Genomic DNA, 25,861 nt, shown 5'->3' with positions numbered 1-25,861 from the left:
ATTTTTCCTCTGGCTTGGCAGTCAAGCATAGAGGTGTACAATATTTCCGTTGTAAACGAAACACATTTCTTTATTTACAAAAGATGCAACACAAATGTTCTTTATTGTAGATCAAGGGGTCCGGGGTCCTGGTGAAAACCGAAAATAGGGGATCTCATTCTGTATACCGGGGTGCGAGAGCGGTAGGCTCTCCTTCGCCACTTGCTCATGCGGATAGTCTGCGCGATGCTGCAGAGTATCGCCAACACTAGAAGGGATTCAATTACGTATGATAGTGAATACCAGGTTATGAACGTATCACACCATGATGGTGTGTCGGTGACTATCTTGGGGTTAACTATTTCAGGGTGTAGTGTATGGTAGGGGTGGGAATCATTCACGGCCTGTGTGGTAGGGGTCAGGGGGTTCGCATTCGTGCGGAACTGGAAACAAATTACAATAACAACGAAAAACACGTATGATGTCTTCATTGTTGTCTTCTTTCCTTTTCGTCTCTTCCTTTCTGTTTCTTCTCTCTTCCTGGACCTTCTGGAATTCTGTGGATCAAGCATAGTTTCTGTTACTATCTTAGTTAATATCTTGTGCGTTAGCCTGTCTGCCTTGTAGTGCCAATTTCCCTTTATAATTTGTCACCATGTGTGACTTCCTCATTTTTTTTTAAACCAAAAATTTGGACTAGACACACTTAGAAAAACTGAGACAGTGCGAGCCGTCTCGCAGGCTGGGCGATTTACCATCCAAATGTTTGAGGATGTAAATAGCATAGGGATGGCAACCTAAGGGTTACCCGAAACAAAACAAAACTTTTTGAACCAAGAGTGCCGAAATAAGGTGCGTATGGGCCGCGACGGGTAAGATTTGTATGGAATCCCCGGGTAGGACGGTGATCAATGCCGCATGTGCTCTACCAGAGTGTAGCTGACCAGACGGGGGGTCCTCGGGCAGGGTGGAGACCAATGCCGTGTGTGCTCTACCAGAGTGTAGCTGACCAGATGGGGGGTCCTCGGGCAGGGTGGAGACCAATGCCGTGTGTGCTCTACCCGAGTGTAGCTGACCAGACGGGGGGTCCTCGGGCAGGGTGGAGACCAATGCCGTGTGTGCTCGACCCGAGTGTAGCTGACCAGACGGGGGGTCCTCGGGCAGGGTGGAGACCAATGCCGTGTGTGCTCGACCCGAGTGTAGCTGACCAGACGGGGGGTCCTCGGGCAGGGTGGAGACCAATGCCGTGTGTGCTCTACCCGAGTGTAGCTGACCAGACGGGGGGTCCTCGGGCAGGGCGGAGACCAATGCCGTTTCTCCACTGCCTGAGCAACCGACAAGAACGGGCCAAAATGTAGTCATCGTGGGGGGTTGCCGTATTGGTTCTACCTTCGAACCAGAAGAGCAGTTATGAGCGGGGGTCTGGCAAGCTCTCGGCGGTTTCTGCCGATGATCGTGCTGGCAAGTTTTCATAGGTTTCTGCCGACAAATATGTCGTGGGGCCGTGGAACTTCCGAGTGTACAAACAACACTTAACAATAACACTAACAAACAACATTGAACAACATGCTGCAGGTTCCATCAGAAAGGACATCGTAAATCACATTTGGACTGGGGTGTAACTAGCATATGGAGGCAGTGCAGTGTGGCCGAAGAAGAGAGGAAGGAGGAGTGAAACAAAATGAAGTGGCCTTGCTGAGGTGTCCCTGCCATGAGAAGTGGTGGGTAAGCGCTCACAGTTTGCATGGGGCAGCTGGGACCAGGTGCGGGACAATCTTTTTAAAACCCAATTTTCGTTGTGCGCTTCTTCCGAGGGGTCATCATTGGTACAGGCTTTTTGTCCTGCCTCTGTGGCATGGGAGATAAGGGTGCAGGTCCATTTGGCCAGGTTGTCTTGGGACAAATGGGCGCGGTCTAAATTGCCGAGAACGGCTGTAAAATGGATCCACAGACGTCCAGCAAACACTGTGGGATGTTCTGTCTTTTTCTGCCTACACTTATTCAGGCCTTCTACTGGGTCACCTCTGTTGTAACCGATCACGTCTAGGATCGCCGTGTGCATCTCTGCAAGGGTGCCTCCTCCTACATTCTGTGGGTCGGGAAGGGCTGCTACAACCGAAGGGTCTAGGCTTAAAACTGTGAGCTTCACTTGCTCACGCTCATCCAGGCCGTACATGGTCGTCTGCTGCTTTACTCTAGCAAAGAAGTGGTGGGGGTCTGAGGTGGGGAGGAACGGTGTGATCTTTTTGCACGCGTCCCGTAATTGGGTCACGGTTAAGGGGGTGGTGTAAAGGAATTCCGTGTCTCCTTCCGATGTGACTGTGCGGTGAGTGGTGACTGGATTCATGGGTGCCTGATCTATCTGCTCTGTGGGGGGTTGGGGTGCTTTTCTCTTTTGGGGCTTTCCTTGCGCACATGTTCCCTGAACATACCTATGCGCGGTTTCATTTAATTCTCGCCAATCAGGGCCGTCTTCCTCATGTAATTGGGATCCAAAGGTGCTTTGAAACCCATTTTGCACTGAAAGCAAAGACTGCAGTTCCGCAATCTGCTTCCTGCATTTCGCATGATCCTAATGAGCTTTGTCTGTGCTCCGTGGTGGCAGCATGGAGTGCTCTTAACGCTGCCTTTGCAATGCCTCTACCTGTTTCTCTGTCTCTTCTCTTACCAGGACTGCACGTTGCGTGTCCTGATAGGCCTTTTTGTACTGTGTCTGGAAGCTGCTTAGGTCCGCCAGACAAGACTGGTGTGCCCTCTTGACATCATCCACCGCTCCGTCCTTTGCTGCTAACTTCCTTCTCAACTCTATATTCTCTTTCTCAACCTCACTTACATCGCCCTTGCTCATTCGATGTATTCCTTCTATCTCTTTACGGAGCGTCCGAACGACCTCCTCTGTGCCTCGCAATTGTGCCAGACAGGACACGATTGCCATCGGCTTGTGAGCTTTTCCCAAGTTTTTCTTATGGATCTTGGACAGGTTCTCCCACCAAGTATGTCCTGTACTCCCGGGTCCTGTTTCCTCATTGTCACAGAATTCACTCCAAAGGGGCCATCCCTTCCCTTTGAGATATTTCCTGATTTGCTCTTCCCAAATGGGACGTTGACCTACTCTACTGCTGGTCGCTGCGACCACGAATTCTTCAGGGTTCATGAGGCATTGCATTGCCATCTTTCCTCTCTAAATACTCTCAAAATTTGGAACAAGGGGTATTAAGGTGGTGCTGTAATTACGGGTACGGCTTTCGCTATTTTCCGGAATACAATCTCCCGACAGTTTTTCGCAACAAAAATCTATCAGTTTTACCTTTTAGCCCTGTTAGTTACACATGTATTAACACACTTCCGAATTACGAGGATTGATCAGAACTGCTTAAACACTTGTGGTTTTTCTGTTCCCAATTGGATTCTAATTCACATTTTGGGTCCTCCCGGAGTGGTTAGGCCACTTCTAAGTCGGGTCCCGTCAGATGTCGCCAGTAATATGTTGCTAACTTTGGTTGGCTCTTAATTCGTTGCCCGTTGGGTCTTTACTGAATGCTCTGTTTCTATAACTTTTGCTCTAGAGTCGCCAGGTATCTTTATGATACCGCCACAAGGTTCAAGTTCAAGTAATGATCAATAACTCAACACGCCAATTAGATTCAAATCAAAAGGCATTTATTATATACAGTAAATCACTACTCATGCATAAACTCTACTTTCTAGACTATTCTCTATCACTAAAAGGCCTATACTTAGCTTCGGAATTGGCCCACCAGGTCAGCGGAACAAATGGCCTTTTGTTCGATCTGAGTCTGCAGGATTCAAAAGCTGGTATGGACTGGTAGCTGGGAGCGCCTATCTTGTAGCGAGCGTTGACTGGAGACTTACTTGGTTGATGCGGCAACTTAGACAGGTCACTGTCAAGGGTTGATTCAAGTTGCTGAGTGACCTTGCCAAGAAGATTGATTTGAACTTGGGGGCTCTACCTTATAGTCCCCAGGGGCTTCGCGCCATTCGGGGCGGACCCCGTATCTGTAGTCTTTGCGGATCTCCATTTTAAGTCAGGAAGTGGCCAACCCAGGTGGCTACAGTTGGTTTCGTCGTCACCTGCGCGATTGTTGTCAGTTTTGGGTTGGTTTCCTCCGTGTTATGTGTTGAGTTACTGTCTGCTGCAGGGCTGCTGGATTCAAGCTGCTGTTTGTTGTGTGTGCAGGGTTGGTGCAGACATCACCATTCTTCGGGAGCGCAATGTGGAATATGACATGGACTCGCCCAGACGAATAGCCGAGGTTTTGATCAGGAAAGTTCCGGATGACCAGCAGGTACGAGCTGGAACATTTCTGTGGTAGCCTGAACACTGCGATCAATGCCTCCATTTCACATGACACGACTGGCAACTGGGGGAATCAACCTGCCTGCTGTTGAGATGTCAAAACTGAGGGACAATTACGCAGTAGACAGGGAAGATCATATCTCAGAATTGTTATAGTGCAGGAGGAGGCCATTCAGCCCATCGTGTCTGCACCGACTCTCCAAATGTGCATCATGACTTATTGCCATTCCCCCACCTCTTCCCTGCATTCCTGCACATTGTTTTGATTCAAATACTCATCTAATGCCACGATTAAATCTGCCTCCACCACACTTCCAGGCCGTGCTTTCCAGACCCCAACCACATCACATTTGCTTATTTGTTTGGTGGTGCAGTGGTTAGCACTGTTGTCTCGCGGCCCCGAGGATCCGAGCTCCATCCCGGCCCCGGGCCACTGTCCGTGTGGAGTTTACACATTCTCCCCGTATCTGCGTGAGTTTCACCCCCCATAACCCTAAGATGTGCGGGTTAGGTCGATTGGCCACGCTAAATTGCCCCTTAATTGGAAATAAAATAATTGGGCATTCTAAATTTATTTTTATAAAAAAAAAGAGAATCTGTGCCCTCTCGTTCTCAATCCTCTTACGAGCTGGAACAGATTCTCCCTCTCTACTCTGTCCAGACTCCCCATGATTTTGAACATTTTTATCAAATCACTTCTTAGCCTCTTCTCCCCAAGGCTAAACCCGTCCCCATCAACCTGAACTCCCGTGTCGATCAGAAACCCGTCCCCATCAACCTGAACTCCCGTGTCGATCAGAAACCCGTCCCCATCTCCCTGAACTCCCGTGTCGATCAGAAACCCGTCCCCATCTCCCTGAACTCCCGTGTCGATCAGAAACCCGTCCCCATCACCCAGAACTCCCGTGTCGATCAGAAACCCGTCCCCATCACCCTGAACCCCCGTGTCGATCAGAAACCCGTCCCCATCACCCTGAACTCCCGTGTCGATCAGAAACCCGTCCCCATCACCCTGAACTCCCGTGTCGATCAGAAACCCGTCCCCATCACCCTGAACTCCCGTGTCGATCAGAAACCCGTCCCCATCACCCTGAACTCCCGTGTCGATCAGAAACCCGTCCCCGTCACCCTGAACTCCCGTGTCGATCAGAAACCCGTCCCCATCACCCTGAACTCCCGTGTCGATCAGAAACCCGTCCCCATCTCCCTGAACTCCCGTGTCGATCAGAAACCCGTCCCCGTCACCCTGAACACCCGTGTCGATCAGAAACCTGTCCCCATCACCCTGAACTCCCGTGTCGATCAGAAACCCGTCCCCATCACCCTGAACCCCTGTGTCGATCAGAAACCCGTCCCCATCACCCTGAACTCCCGTGTCGATCAGAAACCCGTCCCCATCACACTGAACTCCCGTGTCGATCAGAAACCCGTCCCCATCACCCTGAACCCCCGTGTCGATCAGAAACCCGTCCCCATCACCCTGAACTCCCGTGTCGATCAGAAACCCGTCCCTATCACCCTGAACTCCCGTGTCGATCAGAAACCGGTTCCCATCAACCTGAACTCCCGTGTCGATCAGAAACCCGTCCCCATCACCCTGAACTCCTGTGTCGATAAGAAACCCGTCCCCATCACCCTGAACTCCCGTGTCGATCAGAAACCCGTCCCCGTCACGTTGAACTCCCGTGTCGATCAGAAACCCGTCCCCATCACCCTGAACTCCCGTGTCGATCAGAAACCCGACCCCATCACCCTGAACTCCCGTGTCGATCAGAAACCCGTCCCCATCACCCTGAACTCCCGTGTCGATCAGAAACCCGTCCCCATCACCCTGAACTCCCGTGTCGATCAGAAACCCGTCCCCATCACCCTGAACTCCCGTGTCGATCAGAAACCCGTCCCCATCACCCTGAACTCCCGTGTCGATCAGAAACCCGTCCCCATCACCCTGAACTCCCGTGTCGATCAGAAACCCGTCCCCATCACCCTGAACTCCCGTGTCGATCAGAAACCCGTCCCCATCACCCTGAACTCCCGTGTCGATCACAAACCTGTCCCCATCACCCTGAACTCCCGTGTCGATCAGAAACCCGTCCCTATCACCCTGAACTCCCGTGTCGATCAGAAACCGGTTCCCATCAACCTGAACTCCCGTGTCGATCAGAAACCCGTCCCCATCACCCTGAACTCCTGTGTCGATCAGAAACCCGTCCCCATCACCCTGAACTCCCGTGTCGATCAGAAACCCGTCCCCGTCACGTTGAACTCCCGTGTCGATCAGAAACCCGTCCCCATCACCCTGAACTCCCGTGTCGATCAGAAACCCGACCCCATCACCCTGAACTCCCGTGTCGATCAGAAACCCGTCCCCATCACCCTGAACTCCCGTGTCGATCAGAAACCCGTCCCCATCACCCTGAACTCCCGTGTCGATCAGAAACCCGTCCCCATCACCCTGAACTCCCGTGTCGATCAGAAACCCGTCCCCATCACCCTGAACTCCCGTGTCGATCAGAAACCCGTCCCCATCACCCTGAACTCCCGTGTCGATCAGAAACCCGTCCCCATCACCCTGAACTCCCGTGTCGATCACAAACCTGTCCCCATCACCCTGAACTCCCGTGTCGATCAGAAACCCGTCCCCATCTCCCTGAACTCCCGTGTCGATCAGAAACCCGTCCCCATCACCCTGAACTCCCGTGTCGATCAGAAACCCGTCCCCATCTCCCTGAACTCCCGTGTCGATCAGAAACCCGTCCCCATCACCCTGAACTCCCGTGTCGATCGGAAACCTGTCGCCATCACCCTGAACTCCCGTGTCGATCAGAAACCCGTCCCCATCACCCTGAACTCCCGTGTCGATCAGAAACCCGTCCCCATCACCCTGAACTCCCGTGTCGATCACAAACCTGTCCCCATCACCCTGAACTCCCGTGTCGATCACAAACCTGTCCCCATCACCCTGAACTCCCGTGTCGATCAGAAACCCGTCCCCATCTCCCTGAACTCCCGTGTCGATCAGAAACCCGTCCCCATCACCCTGAACTCCCGTGTCGATCGGAAACCTGTCGCCATCACCCTGAACTCCCGTGTCGATCAGAAACCCGTCCCCATCACCCTGAACTCCCGTGTCGATCAGAAACCCGTCCCCATCTCCCTCAACTCCCGTGTCGATCAGAAACCCGTCCCCATCACCCTGAACTCCCGTGTCGATCAGAAACCCGTCCCCATCACCCTGAACTCCCGTGTCGATCAGAAACCCGTCCCCATTACCCTGAACTCCCGTGTCGATCAGAAACCCGTCCCCATCACCCTGAACTCCCGTGTCGATCAGAAACCCGTCCCTATCTCCCTGAACTCTCGTGTCGATCAGAAACCCGTCCCCATCACCCTGAACTCCCGTGTCGATCAGAAACCCGTCCCCATCACCCTGAACTCCCGTGTCGATCAGAAACCCGTCCCCATCACCCTGAACTCCCGTGTCGATCAGAAACCCGTCCCCATCACCCTGAACTCCCGTGTCGATCAGAAACCCGTCCCCATCACCCTGAACTCCCGTGTCGATCAGAAACCCGTCCCCATCACCCTGAACTCCCGTGTCGATCAGAAAACCGTCCCATTCACCCTGAACTCCCGTGTCGATCAGAAACCCGTCCCCATCACCCTGAACTCCCGTGTCGATCAGAAACCCGTCCCCATCACCCTGAACTCCCGTGTCGATCCGAAACCCGTCCCCATCAACCTGAACTCCCGTGTCGATCAGAAACCCGTCCCCATCTCCCTGAACTCCCGTGTCGATCAGAAACCCGTCCCCATCACCCTGAACTCCCGTGTCGATCAGAAACCCGTCCCCATCACCCTGAACTCCCGTGTCGATCAGAAACCCGTCCCCATCACCCTGAACGACCGTGTCGATCAGAAACCCGTCCCCATCACCCTGAACTCCCGTGTCGATCAGAAACCCGTCCCCATCACCCTGAACTCCCGTGTCGATCAGAAACCCGTCCCCATCACCCTGAACTCCCGTGTCGATCAGATACCTGTCCCTATCACCCTGAACTCCCGTGTCGATCAGAAACCCGTCCCCATCACCCTGAACTCTTGTGTCGATCAGAAACCCGTCCCCATCACCCTGAACTCCCGTGTCGATCAGAAACCCGTCCCCATCACCCTGAACTCCCGTGTCGATCAGAAATCCGTCCCCATCACCCTGAACTCCCGTGTCGATCAGAAACCTGTCCCCATCACCCTGAACTCCCGTGTCGATCAGAAACCCGTCCCCATCACCCTGAACTCCCGTGTCGATCAGAAACCTGTCCCCATCACCCTGAACTCCCGTGTCGATCAGAAACCCGTCTCCATCACCCTGAACTCCCGTGTCGATCAGAAACCCGTCCCCATCACCCTGAACACCCGTGTCGATCAGAAACCCGTCCCCATCACCCTGAACACCCGTGTCGATCAGAAACCCGTCCCCATCACCCTGAACACCCGTGTCGATCAGAAACCCGTCCCCATCACCCTGAACACCCGTGTCGATCAGAAACCCGTCCCCATCACCCTGAACACCCGTGTCGATCAGAAACCCGTCCCCATCATCCTGAACTCCCGTGTCGATCAGAAACCCGTCCCCATCACCCTGAACACCCGTGTCGATCAGAAACCCGTCCCCATCACCCTGAACTCCCGTGTCGATCAGAAACCCGTCCCCATCACCCTGAACTCCCGTGTCGATCAGAAACCCGTCCCCATCACCCTGAACTCCCGTGTCGATCAGAAACCCGTCCCCATCACCCTGAACTCCCGTGTCGATCAGAAACCCGTCCCCATCACCCTGAACTCCCGTGTCGATCAGAAACCCGTCCCCATCACCCTGAACTCCCGTGTCGATCAGAAACCCGTCCCCATCACCCTGAACTCCCGTGTCGATCAGAAACCCGTCCCCATCTCCCTGAACTCTCGTGTCGATCAGAAACCCGTCCCCATCACCCTGAACTCCCGTGTCGATCAGAAACCCGTACCCATCACCCTGAACTCCCGTGTCGATCAGGAACCCGTCCCCATCACCCTGAACTCCCGTGTCGATCAGAAACCCGTCCCCATCACCCTGAACTCCCGTGTCGATCAGAAACCCGTCCCCATCACCCTGAACTCCCGTGTCGATCAGAAACCCGTCCCCATCTCCCTGAACTCCCGTGTCGATCAGAAACCCGTCCCCATCACCCTGAACTCTCGTGTTGATCAGAAACCCGTCCTCATCACCCTGAACTCCCGTGTCGATCAGAAACCCGTCCTCATCACCCTGAACTCCCGTGTCGATCAGAAACCCGTCCCCATCACCCTGAACTCCCGTGTCGATCAGAAACCCGTCCCCATCACCCTGAACTCCCGTGTCGATCAGAAACCCGTCCCCATCACCCTGAACTCCCGTGTCGATCAGAAACCCGTCCCCATCACCCTGAACTCCCGTGTCGATCAGAAACCCGTCCCCATCACCCTGAACTCCCGTGTCGATCAGAAACCCGTCCCCATCACCCTGAACTCCCGTGTCGATCAGAAACCCGTCCCCATCACCCTGAACTCCCGTGTCGATCAGAAACCCGTCCCCATCACCCTGAACTCTCGTGTCGATCAGAAACCCGTCCCCATCTCCCTGAACTCCCGTGTCGAGCTGGCCAGGTGCAGCATATCATAGAATCCCTCCAGTGCAGCCGCCATTTGGCCCATCGAGTCTGCACTGACCCTCTGAAGGAGCACCTTACCTTGGTCCCTCATCCCGTCCCTGTAACCCCATCTAACCTGCACACCCCTGGGACAGTCAGGGACAATTGATCAAGGCCAGTCCACATTGCACACACACCTTTGGACTTCGGAGGAAACCGGAGCCCCCGGAGGAAACCCATGCAGAGATGGGGAGAAAGTGCAAATTCCTCGCAGTCACTGGAGGCTGGAATTGTACCTGGTTCCCTATCGCTGTGAAGCAGCAGTGCTGACCACTGTTCCACCATGCTGCCCAATGAGCGAGGATTGCCTCCTCTTCGTACATTAAATATATTTGAACCATTTCAACCTAGAGGGTGTGAGCTCTTACCACCAGGCTTGTGGATTCAGTGCTGCAAAGTGCAAGCGCCTCTTGGGAGTGGTTCTTCTGAGATAGCCGTCATCTCGTTGTTGCAGGGAGTGAGGGATTAGACTGGAAATGTGCCAGTTAAAGCTGCTGCTGGGAGTGAGATATTGTGATGAACATCTGAAGCACAGAGTTAGATCTCAGCCGGGTCTAAGGGAAACGCACAGGAAAAGTCCCAGGACTGTCTGTCTCAGTGGCTAGTTCATGGGACTGGCTGGGTGTCACTTTGTGACTGGGAACATTTGAAGTAGCAAAGGGCTGGGCGCATATGATCGATGAGATTTGAGAGTTGGCTTGCTACAACACTGTTCTGCGATATCGCAATCTATTTTACACTGATTGTAAGTGAAGTTTGCATCCAGAAAGCTTTGGAGGAATGTCCCTGTTGACATCTTCACTATTGGATTCCTTTGCAGTTCCTGGACCTGCGAGTGGCAGTATTAGGGAATGTGGACTCCGGAAAGTCCACCCTCTTGGGGGTCCTTACACAGGGGGAGCTGGATAATGGACGAGGTCGTGCACGACTTAACCTCTTCAGGCACTTGCACGAGATCCAGTCCGGCCGAACCTCCAGCATCAGTTTTGAGATCCTGGGATTTAACAGCAAAGGCGAGGTAGGACCGTTAACCAGCCTGTGCTAGAATGTTAACCAGCCTGTGCTAGAATGTTAACCAGCCTGTGCTAGAATGTTAACCAGCCTGTGTTAGAATGTCAACCGGCCTGTGTTTGTATGTTAACAGGCCTGTGTTAGAATGAGTTTACCCAGCCTGTGTTAGAATGTTAACCGGCCTGTGTTAGAATGTTAACCGGCCTGTGTTAGAATGTTAACCAGCCTATGTTAGAATGAGTTTACCCAGGCTGTGTTAGAATGTTAACCGGCCTTAACTGGCCTGCGTTAGAATGTTAACCAGCCTATGTTAGAATGAGTTTACCCAGCCTGTGTTAGAATGTTCATCGGCCTGTGTTCGAATGTTAACCGGCCTGTGTTAGAATGTTAACCGGCCTGTGTTAGAATGAGTTTACCAGCCTGTGTTAAAATGTTAACCGGCCTGTGTTAGAATGAGTTTACCCAGCCTGTGTTAGAATGTTCACCGGCCTGTGTTAGAATGTTAACCGGCCTGTGTTAGAATGTTAACCAGCCTGTGTTAGAATGAGTTTACCCAGCCTGTGTTAGAATGTTCACTGGCCTGTGTTAGAATGTTAACCGGCCTGTGTTAGAATGTTAACCAGCCTGTGTTAGAATGAGTTTACCAGCCTGTGTTAAAATGTTAACCGGCCTGTGTTAGAATGTTAACCGGCCTGTGTTAGAATGAGTTTACCCAGCCTGTGTTAGAATGTTCACCGGCCTGTGTTAGAATATTAACCGGCCTGTGTTAGAATGTTAACCGGCCTGTGTTAGAATGAGTTTACCAAGCCTGTGTTAGAATGTTAACTGGCCTGTGTTCGAATGTTAACCGGCCTGTGTTAGAATGTTAACCAGCCTGTGTTAGAATGAGTTTACCAGCCTGTGTTAAAATGTTAACCGGCCTGTGTTAGAATGTTAACCGGCCTGTGTTAGAATATTAACCGGCCTGTGTTAGAATGTTAACCAGCCTATGTTAGAATGAGTTTACCAAGCCTGTGTTAGAATGTTAACCGGCCTGTGTTAGAATGTTAACCGGCCTGTGTTAGAATGAGTTTACCAGCCTGTGTTAAAATGTTAACCGGCCTGTGTTAGAATGTTAACCGGCCTGTGTTAGAATGAGTTTACCCAGCCTGTGTTAGAATGTTCACCGGCCTGTGTTAGAATGTTAACCGGCCTGTGTTAGAATGTTAACCAGCCTGTGTTAGAATGAGTTTACCCAGCCTGTGTTAGAATGTTCACCGGCCTGTGTTAGAATGTTAACCGGCCTGTGTTAGAATGTTAACCAGCCTGTGTTAGAATGAGTTTACCCAGCCTGTGTTAGAACGTTAATCGGCCTGTGTTAGAATGTTAACCGGCCTGTGTTAGAATGTTAACCAGCCTGTGTTAGAATGAGTTTACCAGCCTGTGTTAAAATGTTAACCGGCCTGTGTTAGAATGTTAACCGGCCTGTGTTAGAATGAGTTTACCCAGCCTGTGTTAGAATGTTCACCGGCCTGTGTTAGAATATTAACCGGCCTGTGTTAGAATGTTAACCGGCCTGTGTTAGAATGAGTTTACCAAGCCTGTGTTAGAATGTTAACTGGCCTGTGTTCGAATGTTAACCAGCCTATGTTAGAATGAGTTTACCAAGCCTGTGTTAGAATGTTAACCGGCCTGTGTTAGAATGTTAACCGGCCTGTGTTAGAATGTTAACCGGCCTGTGTTAGAATGAGTTTACCCAGTCTGTGTTAGAATGTTAAGCGGCCTGTGTTGGAATGTTAACCAGCCTGTGTTAGAATGAGTTTACCCAGCATGTGTTAGAATGTTAACCAGCCTGTGTTAAAATGTTATCCAGCCTGTGTTAGAATGTTGCCCGGTCTGTGTTAGAATGTTGCCCGGTCTGTGTTAGAATGTTAACCGGCCTGTGTTAGAATGAGTTTACCCAGTCTGTGTTAGAATGTTAAGCGGCCTGTGTTGGAATGTTAACCAGCCTGTGTTAGAATGAGTTTACCCAGCATGTGTTAGAATGTTAACCAGCCTGTGTTAAAATGTTATCCAGCCTGTGTTAGAATGTTGCCCGGTCTGTGTTAGAATGTTGCCCGGTCTGTGTTAGAATGTTAACCGGCCTGTGTTAGAATGTTAACCGGCCTGTGTTAGAATGTTAACCGGTCTGTGTTAGAATGTTAACCGGCCTGTTAGAATGTTAACCGGCCTGTGTTGGAATGTTGACCGGCCTGTGTTGGAATGTTGACCGGCCTGTGTTGGAATGTGAACCGGCCTGTGTTGGAATGTGAACCGGCCTGTGTTGGAATGTGAACCGGCCTGTGTTGGAATGTGAACCGGCCTGTGTTGGAATGTGAACCGGCCTGTGTTGGAATGTGAACCGGCCTGTGTTGGAATGTGAACCGGCCTGTGTTGGAATGTGAACCGGCCTGTGTTGGAATGTGAACCGGCCTGTGTTGGAATGTGAACCGGCCTGTGTTGGAATGTGAACCGGCCTGTGTTAGAATGAGTTACTCAGCCTCGGGCCTCATTGGGACAGAAACGAGACCTATACAGCTGCCTGGGAATGAGTGAGTGAATAAGGCTGTTCTGAGATCCACTATCCGAACACTGACTGGGTGCTGCTTCAGAGGCAGTCTGTGGAAATACCCCAGTAAGTCTGACAACCTTAACAAGGCTGAACGTTTACTTAGAGGTGTCCGTGTCCACATTCTCCTGTCTGATTCCTCTCCTGGAGGGGTCTGAGGGGTCTTGTACAACCCACCCTTCCTGAGAGAGAGGAAGTGGCTCAAGGGGCTGAATGGCCTGCTCTGTTCCTGGGTTCTGCGAGCTGGAATTGAAGAAGGGTGTGCTGACACCATTGCTGTGGTGTCAGGATAATGATTAGAGAGGCAGCACGGTGGTGCAGTGTTTAGCACTGCTGCCTCACGGCACCGACGTCCCAGGTTCGATCCCGGCTCTGGGTTACTGTGCGGAGTTTGCACATTCTCCCCGTGTCTGCGTGGGTCGCACCCCCACAACCCAAAAGATGTGCAGGGTAGGTGGATTGGCCACGCTGAATTACCCCTTAATTGGAAAAAAACAATCTCTAAATTTATTTACAAAGAGTGGGGGGGAAAAGGATAATGATTGGAGTTTTCCTGTTTGAAACTGCTCCCAGACCAGCTGAATGGGGTGGATCTGTGAGGCTCAGCTCCTCACTCTGTACATAGTTAGAGTGTGGTCCCAATGAGCATCTGCCTTTTCTGAATGTGCTTCTTGTGCCTCGCTCTAAGGTGGTAAATTACAGTGACTCCCGGACAGCAGAGGTCATCTGTGAAAGTGCCTCCAAAATGATTACCTTCATTGACCTGGCCGGACACCACAAGTACCTCAAGACGACCATCTTTGGCCTGACCAGCTACTGCCCGGACTTTGCCATGCTCGTTGTCAGTGCCAACACTGGGATAGGTATGTCATAGTGCACCGGTCACAGAGACACTGAAAAAGGTTCACCACACTCATTCCTGAGGCAGTGGAATTGTCCCGGGAGGGCGGGGGGGACACTGCCCCTGGGAGGGCGGGGGGGGGACACTGCCCACGGGGGGGGGGGGTGTTATTCTTTGGAATTCTCTATCCTAGAGGCCTGTAGAGGCTCAGTCATTGAACAAGGTCAAGACAGAGATCGATAGATTACAACATATTAAATATACCAAGAGATATGGGGGTTAGTGATTGAAAATGGCTCTGAGGGTGAAGATCGGCCAGTATTCAAAGTTGTTGGAGGGACTGAATGGCCACTTCCTCTTCCTTTTGACCAATGACCACAAGGGGTTGTCCATTGGGACGCTGGGAATGGCTGAGGCTCAGGGCTAATGAATAAAATCAGTCAATGTTCCTGTTCCCGATCACCATCCAATCAGCTCTGCTGGTCGATGGTGCTTTCTGGAAGTTAGATCAGACTCTGTGATGCCTGCCTCCGTGGTAGACCAGCTTGTCACTGCTGGTTGTTGCAGTGATTATATGGTGTGTTTAACAAGGGACTGGACCCATGTGAGAATCAGCAGCTTCAGGAAGGCTGGGGTGTTGGCGATTTACAGTAATGTTCAGGATGATTCTGGAATGATTTACCTCGTATGTCTCCGCGTTCCCCTTGATCAGACATCCTAATCACCAGCACAGGCTGCCAAGGCCAGGATGGGCACCTCCACTGTGGGCAAGGGTATTGATGGTCTTTACCCAGCTGAGGGAACACTGTTCTTCCACCCAATCCATTGGGGAATTAGCCTATAGACTTATGTGGAGCCCTCAAGGGCGTCTTGACAAATACATGAATAGGATGGGAATATCGGGATACGGACCCCGGAAGTCTAGAGGATTTTAGTTTGGACGGGCAGCATGGTCGGCGCAGGCTTGGAGGGCCGAAGGGCCTGTTCCTGTGCTGTACTTTTCTTTGTTCTGAATGTAACGGCCCTCGTACTCCATTGTGTGGCTGGCAGGCTCCATGGGGAGTGAGGGTAGTCCGATCAGACCTTCCACACAGGATCAGTGGTTCCATGTGGAGACTCTGCTCAACTCTTTCTTTCCCCCTCTCCCGGTGCTGGATTGGTGATTCTGCAAGTGCCCCTCTGATAATCTGGTCAGGCTAAATACTACTCTCCCTGAACACACAAACTCTACACTAACTCTCACTGTCTCCTCGTGTCTGTAGCTGGCACCACACGTGAGCACCTGGGCTTGGCGATGGCTCTCAAGGTTCCCTTCTTCATTGTGATCAGTAAAGTTGACTTGTGCACAAAGGCCACCATCGATCGGACTGTCAAACAGCTGGAGATGGTCCTGAAGCAGCCAGGCTGTAACAAAGTGCCACTGCTGGTGTCGAGCAGCGATGATGCCGTAACAGCAGCTCAGCAGTTTGCACATTCTCCAAGGTAAGAACCGGCTCCGTGACGGCAGTGACCCACCGAGCACCCCCTCACTCACTCGAATTGAAAAGTATTGATTCAGCTTCTCCATGTTCAATAATCTATTGTACTGATGATGGTGTCCTGGTTCCAGTCAGAAACGTGCACATCTTTTCCACACGCTCGCTTAGACTGCACTTTCTACAGTTCTGGTCTCTGTTATAGAGACGCTAGAGAACGTGCACAGAATAGATTCCTGGGTATTGAGAGGTTGGACCCAACGCTGCATAGGGCAGTGGTGCCTTTAAGATGTCACCAGTCACCATAGTAACAGGATATGAGGGACTGCATTAGTTCTACCCATCAGCCAAGAGGCAGCAGACTGAGGCTCTTGAGGAAGGAGAAGGCCTTTAAAATTTTGGGTTTTTTTGTTATTCATCCACAGCATGCTAATCATTTGCAACCACCTTAGCCTCTTGCACAGATCCCCAGCATCACAGATGTCCGTCTTCAGCCAATACGATTCACTCCGCTCGATACCAAGAAACGGCTGAAGGCTCTGGATACGGCAAAGGCTGTGGGCCCTGACAATATCCCAGCAATAGTACTGAAGACTTGTGCTCCAGAACTTGCCGCACCCCTAGCCACGCTGTTCCAGTACAGCTACAACACTGACATCTACCCGGCAATGTGGAAAATTGCCCAGGTGTGTCCTGTACACAAGAAACAGGACAAATCCAACCCAGCCAATTACCGCCCTATCAGTCTCCTCTCCATCATCAGCACAGTGACGGGAGGAGTCATCAACAGAGCTATCCAGCGGCACTTACTCAGCAATAACCTGCCCACGGACGCTCAGTGTGGGTTCCGTCAGGGTCACTCAGCTCCTGACCTCATTACAGCCTTGGTTCAAACATGGACAAGTTATTGTCACCCTGGTAACCAGTGGCCACTGGCTGTGAGGGGACAGACAGTGATTGTTGTACAGTTATTGTCACCCTGGTAGCCAGTGGCCACTGGCTGTGAGGGGACAGACAGTGATTGTTGTACAGTTACTGGAGCAGAGGCTAGTGGCCACTGGCTGTGTGGGGACAGACAGTGATTGTTGTACAGTTATTGTCACCCTGGTAGCCAGTGGCCACTGGCTGTGTGGGGACAGACAGTGATTGTTGTACAGTTACTGGAGCAGAGGCTAGTGGCCACTGGCTGTGTGGGGACAGACAGTGATTGTTGTACAGTTATTGTCACCCTGGTAACCAGTGGCCACTGGCTGTGTGGGGACAGACAGTGATTGTTGTATAGTTATTGTCACCCTGGTAACCAGTGGCCACTGGCTGTGTGGGGACAGACAGTGATTGTTGTACAGTTATTGTCACCCTGGTAACCAGTGGCCACTGGCTGTGTGGGGACAGACAGTGATTATTGTACAGTTATTGTCACTTTGGTAGCCAGTGGCCACTGGCTGTGAGGGGACAGACAGTGATTGTTGTACAGTTATTGTCACCCTGGTAGCCAGTGGCCACTGGCTGTGTGGGTACAGACAGTGATTGTTCTCCAGTTATTGTCACCCTGGTAACCAGTGGCCACTGGCTGTGTGGGGACAGACAGTGATTGTTGTACAGTTATTGTCACCCTGGTAGCCAGTCGCCACTGGCTGTGTGGGGACAGACAGTGATTGTTGTACAGTTATTGTCACCCTGGTAACCAGTGGCCACTGGCTGTGTGGGGACAGACAGTGATTGTTGTACAGTTATTGTCACCCTGGTAGCCAGTGGCCACTTGCTGTGTGGGGACAGACAGTGATTGTTGTACAGTTATTGTCACCCTGGTAGCCAGTGGCCACTGGCTGTGTGGGGACAGACAGTGATTGTTGTACAGTTATTGTCACCCTGGTAGCCAGTGGCCACTGGCTGTGTGGGGACAGACAGTGATTGTTGTACAGTTACTGGAGCAGAGGCTAGTGGCCACTGGCTGTGTGGGGACAGACAGTGATTGTTGTACAGTTATTGTCACCCTGGTAGCCAGTGGCCACTGGCTGTGTGGGGACAGACAGTGATTGTTGTACAGTTATTGTCACCCTGGTAGCCAGTGGCCACTGGCTGTGTGGGGACAGACAGTGATTGTTGTACAGTTACTGGAGCAGAGGCTAGTGGCCACTGGCTGTGTGGGGACAGACAGTGATTGTTGTACAGTTATTGTCACCCTGGTAGCCAGTGGCCACTGGCTGTGTGGGGACAGACAGTGATTGTTGTACAGTTACTGGAGCAGAGGCTGGTGGTGGGCAGGAGGTGAGTTTGACCCTGAGCCGTACTCTCCCAGGCCAGCCTATCACAGACAGAGCTTCCCGTTATCCTGTTTCTCTCTCCGCAGAAGCAGCCTGACCTGCTGAGTATTTCCAGCAATTTTTGTTTTTAATCTGCAGTTTAATCTCGGAGTTATTAGAATTTTCCGGTTGTAACGTCCATGTTTGTTCTGTTTAGCATCACTCCAATCTTCCCCCTGTCCAGTGTGAGTGGGATAAACCTGGAAATGCTGAAAGTATTCCTCAACGTGCTTCCTCCACTAACCAACAGTAAGGAACAGGAGGAGCTTATGCAGCAGCTCACTGAGTTCCAGGTAAACATACCAGCAGGGAGACCACCTTGTTCTACAGTCAGGACATAGGAAAGAATTTGCATTGATATAGCGCCTTTCACCCGCTCGGGGTGCTCCAGCCAATTGGGTACTGTTGAAGTGATGTCGGAAACGCAGCAGCTAATTTGCACAACCTCCCACAAACAGAATGAGCTGAATGATCAGATCTGTTTCCAGTGATGTTGGTAACGGAACAAATATTAACCAGGATATAGAGAATTCCCACTGCCTTCAAATACAAGGGGTCTTTTATATCAACCTTAGTTTAATGTTTTGTGTGTCCAACAATACCATCAGGTGGCAGAGTGTTGGGTGGCACAGTGGTTAGCACTGATGCCTCACAGCACAGAGACCCCCCCGGGTTCAATTCCGGTCTCAGGTGACTATGTGGAATTTGCATTTTCTCCCCATGTCTGTGCGGGTTTCCTCCGGTTTCCGCCCACAGTCCAAAGATGAGCAGGTTGGGTGGATTGGCCATGACAAATTCACTGGGATAGTGTGGCGGAGTGGACGTAAAGGGTTAGTGCAGACTCGATTAGTACCCCTCTGACAGTGCAGCGCTCTCTCAGTACTGACCCTCTGACAGTGCAGCACTCCCTCAGTACTGACCCTCTGACAGTGCGGCACTCCCTCAGTACTGACCCTCTGACAGTGCGGCACTCCCTCAGTACTGACCCTCTGACAGTGCAGCACTCCCTCAGTACTGACCCTCTGACAGTGCGGCACTCTCTCAGTACTGACCCTCTGACAGTGCAGCACTCCCCCAGTACTGACCCTCTGACAGTGCAGCACTCCCTCAGTACTGACCCTCTGATAGTGCCGCACTCCCTCAGTGCTGACCCTCTGACAGTGCAGCGCTCTCTCAGTACTGACCGTCTGACAGTGCAGCACTCCCTCAGTACAGACCCTCTGACAGTGCGGCGCTCCCTCAGTACTGACCCTCTGACAGTGCGGCGCTCCCTCAGTACTGACCCTCTGACAGTGCAGCGCTCTCTCAGTACTGACCCTCTGACAGTGCAGCACTCCCTGAGTACTGACCCTCTGACAGTGCAGCACTCCCTCAGTACTGACCCTCTGACAGTGCGGCACTCTCTCAGTACTGACCCTCTGACAGTGCAGCGCTCTCTAAGTACAGTGCTCTCGAAGTACTGACCCTCTGACTGTGCAGCACTCCATCAGTACTGACCCTCTGACAGTGCGGCACTCCCTCAGTACTGACCCTCTGACAGTGCGGCACTCCCTCAGTACTGACCCTCTGACAGTGCAGCACTCCCTCAGTACTGACCCTCTGACAGTGCGGCACTCTCTCAGTACTGACCCTCTGACAGTGCATCGCTCTCTAAGTACAGCGCTCTCTAAGTACTGACCCTCTGACTGTGCAGCACTCCCTCAGTACTGACCCTCTGACAGTGCAGCGCTCTCTCAGTACTGACAATCTGACAGTGCAGCGCTCTCTCAGTACTGACCCTCTGACTGTGCGGCACTCCCTCAGTACTGACCCTCTGACAGTGCGGCACTCTCTCAGTACTGACCCTCTGACAGTGCAGCACTCCCTCAGCACTGACCCTCTGACAGTGCAGCACTCCCTCAGTACTGACCCTCTGATAGTGCCGCACTCCCTCAGTGCTGACCCTCTGACAGTGCAGCGCTCTCTAAGAACAGCGCTCTCTCAGTACTGACCCTCTGACAGTGCAGCGCTCTCTCAGTACTGACCCTCTGACAGTGCAGCGCTCTCTCAGTACTGACCCTCTGACAGAGCGGCACTCCCTCAGTACTGACCCTCTGACGGTGCAGCTCTCCCTCAGTACTGACCCTCTGACAGTGCAGCTCTCCCACAGTACTGTCCCTCTGACAGTGCGGCACTCCCTCAGTACTGACCCTCTGACAGTGTGGCTCTCCCTCAGTACTGACCCTCTGACAGTGCAGCACTCCCTCAGTACTGACCTTCTGACAGTGCAGCACTCCCTCAGTACTGACCCTCTGACAGTGCAGCACTCCCTCAGTACTGACCCTCTGACAGTGCAGCACTCCCTCAGTACTGACCCTCTGACAGTGCAGCACTCCCTCAGTACTGACCCTCTGACAGTGCAGCACTCCCTCAGTACTGACCCTCTGACAGTGCAGCGCTCCCTCAGTACTGACCCTCTGACAGTGCGGCACTCCCTCAGTACTGACCCTCTGACAGTGCAGCACTCCCTCAGTACTGACCCTCTGACAGTGCGGCACTCCCTCAGCACTGACCCTCTGACAGTGCGGCACTCCCTCAGTACTGACCCTCTGACAGTGCAGCACTCCCTCAGTACTGACCCTCTGACAGTGCAGCACTCCCTCGGTACTGACCCTCTGACAGTGCAGGACAATGACACGCCCTATCCTCGTAAACTGCAAACTCCACACAGTCAGCCGAGTCCGGAATGGAACTCGGGTCTCTGGTGCTGTGAGGCAGCAGTGCTAACCATTGTGCTGTCACTCAGTTTGGGCCCAGATCCCTTCACGCTGTCCCCTCAAACACTCCCATTATTTGATGGGATGAGGAATTTGGCAAGATGTGTTCGGTGCAGTGAATTTCTTAACAATATTTGTCATCTCATACGTCACTGTATCTTCTGCAGGTTGATGAAATCTACTCTGTTCCTGATGTTGGGACAGTTGTTGGTGGGACACTGTACAGGTAGGAATAATATGCCGTGTTTCAGAGTTTACAACCCTTCCTAATGGAGTTCACATTGGGAAAGTGGTAACTCAGTGTCAGATTGGGATTGAATCACAACTGTCTAGTTGAGATTTACAATTAGAAATGCTGATCAACACTCGGCACCTCCCCTTGATGGCTGCAATACGAAGGACAGGAGGGGCAAGCAGATATAAATCCACTGCTCACATCCTGTCAGGAGCATTGCCCTCAGGCCTGGGTTGTTGCTCTGGCGCTGGGTTCAGGTCCCGGCGCTGGGTTGAGGCCCCGGCGCTGGGTTGATGGTGGCCCTGGGTTGAGGTCCCGGCGCTGGGTTGAGGTCCCGGCGCTGGGTTGAGGCCGCGGCGCTGGGTTGATGGTGGCGCTGGGTTGAGGTCCCGGCGCTGGGTTGAGGTCCCGGCGCTGGGTTGATGGTGGCCCTGGGTTGAGGTCCCGGCGCTGGGTTGAGGTCCCGGCGCTGGGTTGAGGTCCCGGCGCTGGGTTGATGGTGGCCCTGGGTTGAGGTCCCGGCGCTGGGTTGTTGCTCTGGCGCTGGGTTGAGGTCCCGGCGCTGGGTTGAGGTCCCGGCGCTGGGTTGAGGTCCCGGCGCTGGGTTGAGGTCCCGGCGCTGGGTTGATGGTGGCCCTGGGTTGAGGTCCCGGCGCTGGGTTGAGGTCCCGGCGCTGGGTTGAGGTCCCGGCGCTGGGTTGAGGCCCCGGCGCTGGGTTGTTGCTCTGGCGCTGGGTTGAGGTCCCGGCGCTGGGTTGAGGTCCCGGCGCTGGGTTGAGGTCCCGGCGCTGGGTTGAGGTCCCGGCGCTGGGTTGAGGTCCCGGCGCTGGGTTGAGGTCCCGGCGCTGGGTTGAGGTCCCGGCGCTGGGTTGAGGTCCCGGCGCTGGGTTGAGGCCCCGGCGCTGGGTTGAGGTCCCGGCGCTGGGTTGAGGTCCCGGCGCTGGGTTGAGGCCCCGGCGCTGGGTTGTTGCTCTGGCGCTGGGTTGAGGCCCCGGCGCTGGGTTGAGGTCCCGGCGCTGGGTTGAGGCCCCGGCGCTGGGTTGAGGCCCCGGCGCTGGGTTGAGGTCCCGGCGCTGGATTGAGGCCCCGGCGTTGGGTTGAGGTCCCGGCGCTGGGTTGAGGTCCCGGCGCTGGGTTGAGGCCCCGGCGCTGGGTTGAGGTCCCGGCGCTGGATTGAGGTCCCGGCGCTGGGTTGAGGCCCCGGCGCTGGGTTGAGGTCCCGGCGCTGGGTTGAGGTCCCGGCGCTGGGTTGAGGTCCCGGCGCTGGGTTGAGGCCCCGGCGCTGGGTTGAGGTCCCGGCGCTGGGTTGAGGTCCCGGCGCTGGGTTGAGGTCCCGGCGCTGGGTTGAGGTCCCGGCGCTGGGTTGAGGTCCCGGCGCTGGGTTGAGGTCCCGGCGCTGGGTTGAGGTCCCGGCGCTGGGTTGAGGTCCCGGCGCTGGGTTGTTGCTCTGGCGCTGGGTTGAGGTCCCAGCGCTGGGTTGATGGTGGCGCTGGGTTGAGGCCCCGGCGCTGGGTTGATGGTGGCGCTGGGTTGAGGCCCCGGCGCTGGGTTGAGGCCCCGGCGCTGGGTTGATGGTGGCGCTGGGTTGAGGGTGGCGCTGGGTTGATGGTGGCGCTGGGTTGAGGTCCCGGCGCTGGGTTGAGGGTGGCGCTGGGTTGATGGTGGCGCTGGGTTGAGGGTGGCACTGGGTTGAGGGTGGCGCTGGGTTGATGGTGGCGCTGGGTTGACGGTGGCGTTGGGTTGAGGGTGGCGCTGGGTTGAGGGTGGCGCTGGGTTGATGGTGGCGCTGGGTTGAGGGTGGCGCTGGGTTGATGGTGGCGCTGGGTTGAGGGTGGCGCTGGGTTGAGGGTGGCGCTGGGTTGAGGGTGGCGCTGGGTTGAGGGTGGCGCTGGGTTGAGGGTGGCGCTGGGTTGAGGGTGGCGCTGGGTTGAGGGTGGCGCTGGGTTGAGGGTGGCGCTGGGTTGAGGGTGGCGCTGGGTTGAGGGTGGCGTTGGGTTGACGGTGGCGCTGGGTTGAGGGTGGCGTTGGGTTGACGGTGGCGCTGGGTTGACGGTGGCGCTGGGTTGATGGTGGCACTGGGTTGACGGTGGCGTTGGGTTGAGGGTGGCGCTGGGTTGACGGTGGCGCTGGGTTGACGGTGGCGTTGGGTTGAGGGTGGCGCTGGGTTGAGGGTGGCGCTGGGTTGATGGTGGCGCTGGGTTGACGGTGGCGTTGGGTTGACGGTGGCGCTGGGTTGACGGTGGCGCTGGGTTGAGGGTGGCGCTGGGTTGACGGTGGCGCTGGGTTGATGGTGGCGCTGGGTTGATGGTGGCGCTGGGTTGATGGTGGCGCTGGGTTGATGGTGGCGCTGGGTCGACGGTGGCGCTGGGTTGATGGTGGCGCTGGGTTGATGGTGGCGTTGGGTTGATGGTGGCGCTGGGTCGATGGTGGCGCTGGGTTGAGGGTGGCGCTGGGTTGACGGTGGCGCTGGGTTGAGGGTGGCGCTGGGTTGATGGTGGCGCTGGGTTGATGGTGGCGCTGGGTTGAGGGTGGCGCTGGGTTGATGGTGGCGCTGGGTTGAGGGTGGCGCTGGGTTGAGGCCCCGGCGCTGGGTTGATGGTGGCGTTGGGTTGACCGGTGGTGCTGGGTTGAGGGTGGCGCTGGGTTGACGGCGGCGCTGGGTTGAGGCACCGGCGCTGCGTTGATGGTGGCGTTGGGTTGACCGGTGGTGCTGGGTTGAGGGTGGCGCTGGGTTGAGGGTGGCGCTGGGTTGAGGGTGGCGCTGGGTTGAGGGTGGCGCTGGGTTGAGGGTGGCGCTGGGTTGAGGGTGGCGCTGGGTTGAGGGTGGCGCTGGGTTGAGGGTGGCGCTGGGTTGAGGGTGGCGCTGGGTTGAGGGTGGCGCTGGGTTGAGGGTGGCGCTGGGTTGAGGGTGGCGCTGGGTTGAGGGTGGCGCTGGGTTGAGGGTGGCGCTGGGTTGACCGTGGCGCTGGGTTGAGGGTGGCGCTGGGTTGAGGGTGGCGCTGGGTTGAGGGTGGCGCTGGGTTGATGGTGGCGCTGGGTTGAGGGTGGCGCTGGGTTGAGGGTGGCGCTGGGTTGAGGCACCGGCGCTGGGTTGAGGGTGGCGCTGGGTTGAGGGTGGCGCTGGGTTGGTCGGTGGCGCTGGGTTGAGGGTGGCGCTGGGTTGAGGGTGGCGCTGGGTTGATGGTGGCGCTGGGTTGACGGTGGCGCTGGGTTGAGGGTGGCGCTGGGTTGATCGGTGGCGCTGGGTTGATGGTGGCGCTGGGTTGAGGGTGGCGCTGGGTTGAGGGTGGCGCTAGGTTGAGGGTGGCGCTGGGTTGAGGGTGGCGCTGGGTTGATCGGTGGCGCTGGGTTGAGGGTGGCGCTGGGTTGAGGGTGGCGCTGGGTTGATGGTGGCGCTGGGTTGATGGTGGCGCTGGGTTGATGGTGGCGCTGGGTTGAGGGTGGCGCTGGGTTGACGGTGGCGTTGGGTTGAGGGTGGCGCTGGGTTGAGGGTGGCGCTGGGTTGAGGGTGGCGCTGGGTTGAGGGTGGCGCTGGGTTGACGGTGGCGTTGGGTTGACGGTGGCGCTGGGTTGACGGTGGCGCTGGGTTGACGGTGGCGCTGGGTTGATGGTGGCGTTGGGTTGATGGTGGCGCTGGGTTGATGGTGGCGCTGGGTTGACGGTGGCGCTGGGTTGATGGTGGCGTTGGGTTGATGGTGGCGCTGGGTTGATGGTGGCGCTGGGTTGACGGTGGCGCTGGGTTGATTGTGGCGCTGGGTCGATGGTGGCGCTGGGTTGATGGTGGCGCTGGGTTGAGGCACCGGCGCTGGGTTGAGGGTGGCGCTGGGTTGATCGGTGGCGCTGGGTTGATGGTGGCGTTGGGTTGACGGTGGCGCTGGGTTGATGGTGGCGTTGGGTTGATGGTGGCGCTGGGTTGAGGGTGGCGCTGGGTTGAGGCACCGGCGCTGGGTTGAGGGTGGCGCTGGGTTGAGGGTGGCGCTGGGTTGATCGGTAGCGCTGGGTTGAGGGTGGCGCTGGGTTGACGGTGGCGCTGGGTTGAGGGTGGCGCTGGGTTGATGGTGGCGCTGGGTTGAGGGTGGCGTTGGGTTGACGGTGGCGCTGGGTTGATGGTGGCGTTGGGTTGATGGTGGCGCTGGGTTGACGGTGGCGCTGGGTTGATGGTGGCGTTGGGTTGATGGTGGCGCTGGGTTGACGGTGGCGCTGGGTTGACGGTGGCGCTGGGTTGACGGTGGCGCTGGGTTGACGGTGGCGCTGGGTTGACGGTGGCGCTGGGTTGACGGTGGCGCTGGGTTGACGGTGGCGCTGGGTTGATGGTGGCGCTGGGTTGAGGCACCGGCGCTGGGTTGAGGGTGGCGCTGGGTTGATGGTGGCGCTGGGTTGAGGGTGGCGCTGGGTTGATGGTGGCGCTGGGTTGAGGGTGGCGCTGGGTTGAGGGTGGCGCTGGGTTGAGGCACCGGCGCTGGGTTGAGGGTGGCGCTGGGTTGAGGGTGGCGCTGGGTTGATCGGTGGCGCTGGGTTGAGGGTGGCGCTGGGTTGAGGCACCGGCGCTGGGTTGAGGGTGGCGCTGGGTTGATGGTGGCGCTGGGTTGATGGTGGCGCTGGGTTGACGGTGGCGCTGGGTTGATGGTGGCGC

General features: G+C 55.1%; 1 protein-coding gene across 2 annotated transcripts in view; it reads left to right on the top strand.

Annotated features, from left to right (window-relative positions):
* gtpbp2b (GTP binding protein 2b) overlaps positions 1-25,861 on the top strand; it is a 163,205-nt gene that overhangs the window by 89,173 nt on the left and 48,171 nt on the right. For both annotated transcript variants that reach the window (XM_072500357.1, XM_072500358.1), the window contains exons 4-9: positions 4,178-4,286; positions 10,841-11,038; positions 14,307-14,481; positions 15,722-15,941; positions 18,395-18,530; positions 21,161-21,219. In XM_072500357.1, the coding sequence (XP_072356458.1) occupies positions 4,178-4,286; positions 10,841-11,038; positions 14,307-14,481; positions 15,722-15,941; positions 18,395-18,530; positions 21,161-21,219 (897 nt within the window). The remainder of the gene's footprint in view (positions 1-4,177; positions 4,287-10,840; positions 11,039-14,306; positions 14,482-15,721; positions 15,942-18,394; positions 18,531-21,160; positions 21,220-25,861) is intronic.

This window comes from Scyliorhinus torazame, chromosome 4 (assembly GCF_047496885.1).
Source record: "Scyliorhinus torazame isolate Kashiwa2021f chromosome 4, sScyTor2.1, whole genome shotgun sequence".
NCBI lineage: Eukaryota > Metazoa > Chordata > Chondrichthyes > Carcharhiniformes > Scyliorhinidae > Scyliorhinus > Scyliorhinus torazame.
Note: the sequence above shows the minus strand (reverse complement) of the source record. Positions and strands in the feature narration are given on the sequence as shown.